Source organism: Aureococcus anophagefferens (genome assembly GCF_000186865.1).
Source record: "Aureococcus anophagefferens unplaced genomic scaffold AURANscaffold_324, whole genome shotgun sequence".
Classification (NCBI taxonomy): domain Eukaryota; class Pelagophyceae; order Pelagomonadales; family Pelagomonadaceae; genus Aureococcus; species Aureococcus anophagefferens.
Genome location: NW_008705852.1, coordinates 4931 through 8291, shown reverse-complemented (window position 1 = coordinate 8291; position 3361 = coordinate 4931). Strand labels below are relative to the sequence as shown.

General features: G+C 71.7%; 1 protein-coding gene across 1 annotated transcript; it reads right to left on the bottom strand.

The window, feature by feature from the left end:
• Positions 1-2126: 2126 nt before the first annotated feature.
• Positions 2127-2721, bottom strand: AURANDRAFT_6639 (hypothetical protein; the record flags this gene model as incomplete). The annotated part of the gene is made up of 2 exons (XM_009044444.1): positions 2127-2321; positions 2356-2721. Coding segments are annotated over 2 exons (561 nt in total), but the record flags the coding sequence as incomplete, so codon positions are not given.
• Positions 2722-3361: the final 640 nt, after the last annotated feature.

Below are 3361 nucleotides of genomic sequence, written 5' to 3'. Positions count from 1 at the left end.
CCGCGGCGCCCGGGGGCCAGATGGACCTGGCGACGTTCCGGGGGCTGCTCGGCGACCTGGGGCTGGGCATGACGGACCACGAGGTCAACAACCTCTTCACGCAGCTCGGCGAGGACCTGGCGCTGGCGACGGGCGCGCGGTCCCTCGTCTCCGTCGACGACAGCGCGCTGCCGCGCGCGGCGTCGTCGTCGTCCCTCGGGATGCTGTCGCCGCCTACGAGCCCGAAGACGCCACCGAGCGGCGGATCCGCGGGGCCGGACTCGCCGCGGCGGCGCCGGAGCTTCGCCGACGCCCAGAAGGGCCTGCGGCGCGGCGCCGACGGCGACGCGCGCGTCAACGTCGACATGTTCATGGCGGGCATCCGGCGCCACCACTTCCTCCGGCGCATCGTCTCGCACTACACGTTCACGGAGCCGACGACGTGGGCCGTGCCCCGGGGCTACGACTACAACCGGTCGACGACGGAGAACTACGCCGCGCCCCTCGACGCGGGCTTCGTCGGCGAGCTCGTGGACATCCGCGCGCGGCTCGACGCGGACTACCACGGCAACTACGGCCACGCGCGGCAGCTCTGGCAGGACGCGGCCGCGCACGCGGTGGGCCTGCCCGCGGGCCTCGACCTCAATGCGCGCTGCGCGCCGAAGATCGACCGGTCGTCGCCCAAGTCGGCGAGCAGCTCGCCGAAGCACGGCGAGTGCGCGGCGCCGAACCAGCACCCGTGGCTCGTCTTCACCAGGGCAGGAAAAGGGTGATTCTACGTCGCTTCAACGTGAGTGTGCCGCGCGCACGCGTTCCGGGAAAAGCATCCTCGCTTCGAGGGCGCTCCGAGAGATGATCGCTCGTCCAAAAATCAGCCGAAACGAGCGGAAAACGGCCGAGAGAGGAGCCTTCCAAGTTGGGAATTTCGCACCCTTTTCGCGGCCCAGGTCTTCACGTGCGGCGCGATGGGCGCGGGCAAGGGCTGGGTCATGAACTGGATGTCGACGCTCGACATTTTGCCGCTGCGGTCCATCGTCCACATCGACCCGGACCGCTTCAAGCAGATGATGCCCGAGTGGGCCGGCCACGTGCGCCGCGACGCCGCGTCCGCGGGGACCCGGTGCCACAAGGAGAGCGGCCTTTTGGCGGAGCTCGCCCAGGAGCTGGCCATGCGCCACCGCCTCCACGTCTGGGTCGACGGGTCCCTGCGGGACCACGGCTGGTACGAGCGCGAGTTCGACGAGTTGAGGGCGAAGCACCCGACGTACAAGATCGCGCTCTTCTACGTCCACGCGAAGGAGGCGACGGTCCGCGCGCGCGTCAAGACGCGCGCGGCGCGCGTCGGCGAGCGGCACGTGCCCGAGCAGTCCCTCGCCGACTCCATCGCCGCGCCGCCCCACGTGCTGCGGGCGCTGACGCCCAAGGTCGACTTCGTCGCGCGCATCGACAACGACGGCGACGCGCCGATTTTGGAGGCCTTCGAGTCCGTGGACACGACGGGCTCCTGGAAGGTCGTCGCCCACATGTTCGGCGGCACCTACGGCATCCCCGCGCCGTCCGTGCCGCCGTCGCCGCGCGCGGCGGGCCGCACGCCGCCGGGCTCGCCGGGGAGCCCGCGGACGTCGCCGGGCGACCGCCGGCCCGCGCGGCCCCGGCCCGTCTTCAACAACCCCTTCGCGTCGTCCACGGGCGCCGACAGGTCGCCCCTCCACCGCGTCGCCTGCCCCGAGCCGCCGCCGTCGCCGGACCTCCGGCGGAAGACGGAGGACGCGGAGCGCCGCGGCACGCCGAAAGTGAAGGGCAGCGTCGCCATGGACGTCTACGCCAACGGCAGCCGCACGTCGACGGCCCTCGTCCTCGACGGGTCCCGCGAGGAGAAGCCGCCCCAGAACTACGTCGCGTCCGTCGCCGAGGCCGAGCGCCTCAAGGGCCGCGTGGCCGAGCTCCAGACGGCCGTCGCCGCGCGCGACGCGAAGATCGCCGACCTCGAGGCCGAGGTCGCGGGACTGCGGCGCCGCGAGGCCGAGGCGATGAAGGACGCCCCCGCGGGCCGCTGCGCCCAGCAGTAATTACGTCGCGAAGGTGAGCGCGACCGCGCGGCACTCGCCCGTGCCGAACCAGCCCCGCGCGTCGTCCGGCAGGTCCAGCACCGCGTTGAAGAGGGCGAGGAGGAAGCCCGAGTGGGCGGCGACGGCGACGCGCGTCTCCGGCCGCTGCCCGAGCCAGGCCACGAAGCGCGCGGCGCGCTTGCAGATCGCGCGCTTGCCCTCGCGCTTCTCCGGGTGCCAGAGCGGGTCCTCCTCGCTCTCGAGCTGCGCGTAGTCGACGCGGCTCTTGTAGGGCTCGCCCTCGAGGTTGTCGTAGGGCGGGAAGTACTTCTCCAGCGCAGCTCCTCGAGAGCCGCTTGTCGCACGTGTGCCTGCCGCCGGTCTCGTGGCAGTCCTCGTGCGCCACGACGGGGACCTTCGCGATCCAGATGTGGTCCAGCGCGTACAAGGCCGTCTGCGTCGCCCGGCGCATGGGCGACGTGACGATGAGGTCCAGGGGCTCCTCGAGCCGCGCGAAGCGCGGCCGGAGCGCTTCCGCCTGCTTCCGACCCACCTCCGTCAGCTCCGCGTCGACGTAGCCAAAGTCCGGGTCGTTGTCCACCGTGTAGGGCTCGCCGGCCTTCTTCGCGGCGCGCCAGTCGCGCTGCGCGACGTTGTGGCGGCCCTCGCCGTGGCGGATGAAGAACACGAGCTTCTCCGACGGCGCCGGCGCGTAGTCGTCGGCGACCAGGCGACCCCGCGCGGTCGCTCCGAGCGTTCCCAGCAGCTTTTGCAGGTCGCGCTGCGCCGACGACACCTCCGCGGCCTCGTGCGCCTCGACCTTCGGCGGCGGCGGCGGCGGCGCGTCGCGGTCCATGACGTCGAACATGCTCAGCGCCTCCTGCTTCCCGATGCCGAGGTCCTCCTCGTGCTCGCCGTTGAGGAGCTGGCGGCTGAACATGTCTGCTTGGGGTTGCAGCGTCTCGCGGCGGCGCGCGCACACGTGGGCGGCGCGACGACCGCTGCTCGATGCCCTGCGATCACCGCTCGCCGAACCGCCACAACGAAGCTCGCCTCAGCCTCCGAGCCTCCGACCTGTCTTGTTGTGCTCGCCTCGTGCGCGGCGGCCTCTTCGTCGCCGTCGTCAGGTTCTCGCTCTCGCTCCGATACCGTCGTCGCCGTCGTCGGGTTCTCGCTCCCGCTCCGATACCGGCGCGGGGCCTGGCTCTTCACGTACCCGGAGGACGCGCCGCGGAACGACGTGTAATCGAGACAAGATGGTCCTGTCGTCGCCAGGGCTCTCGAAAGCTTTGAATGACGGGGATTTACGAGCGGTAGAAGACGCCCTCGCGAAC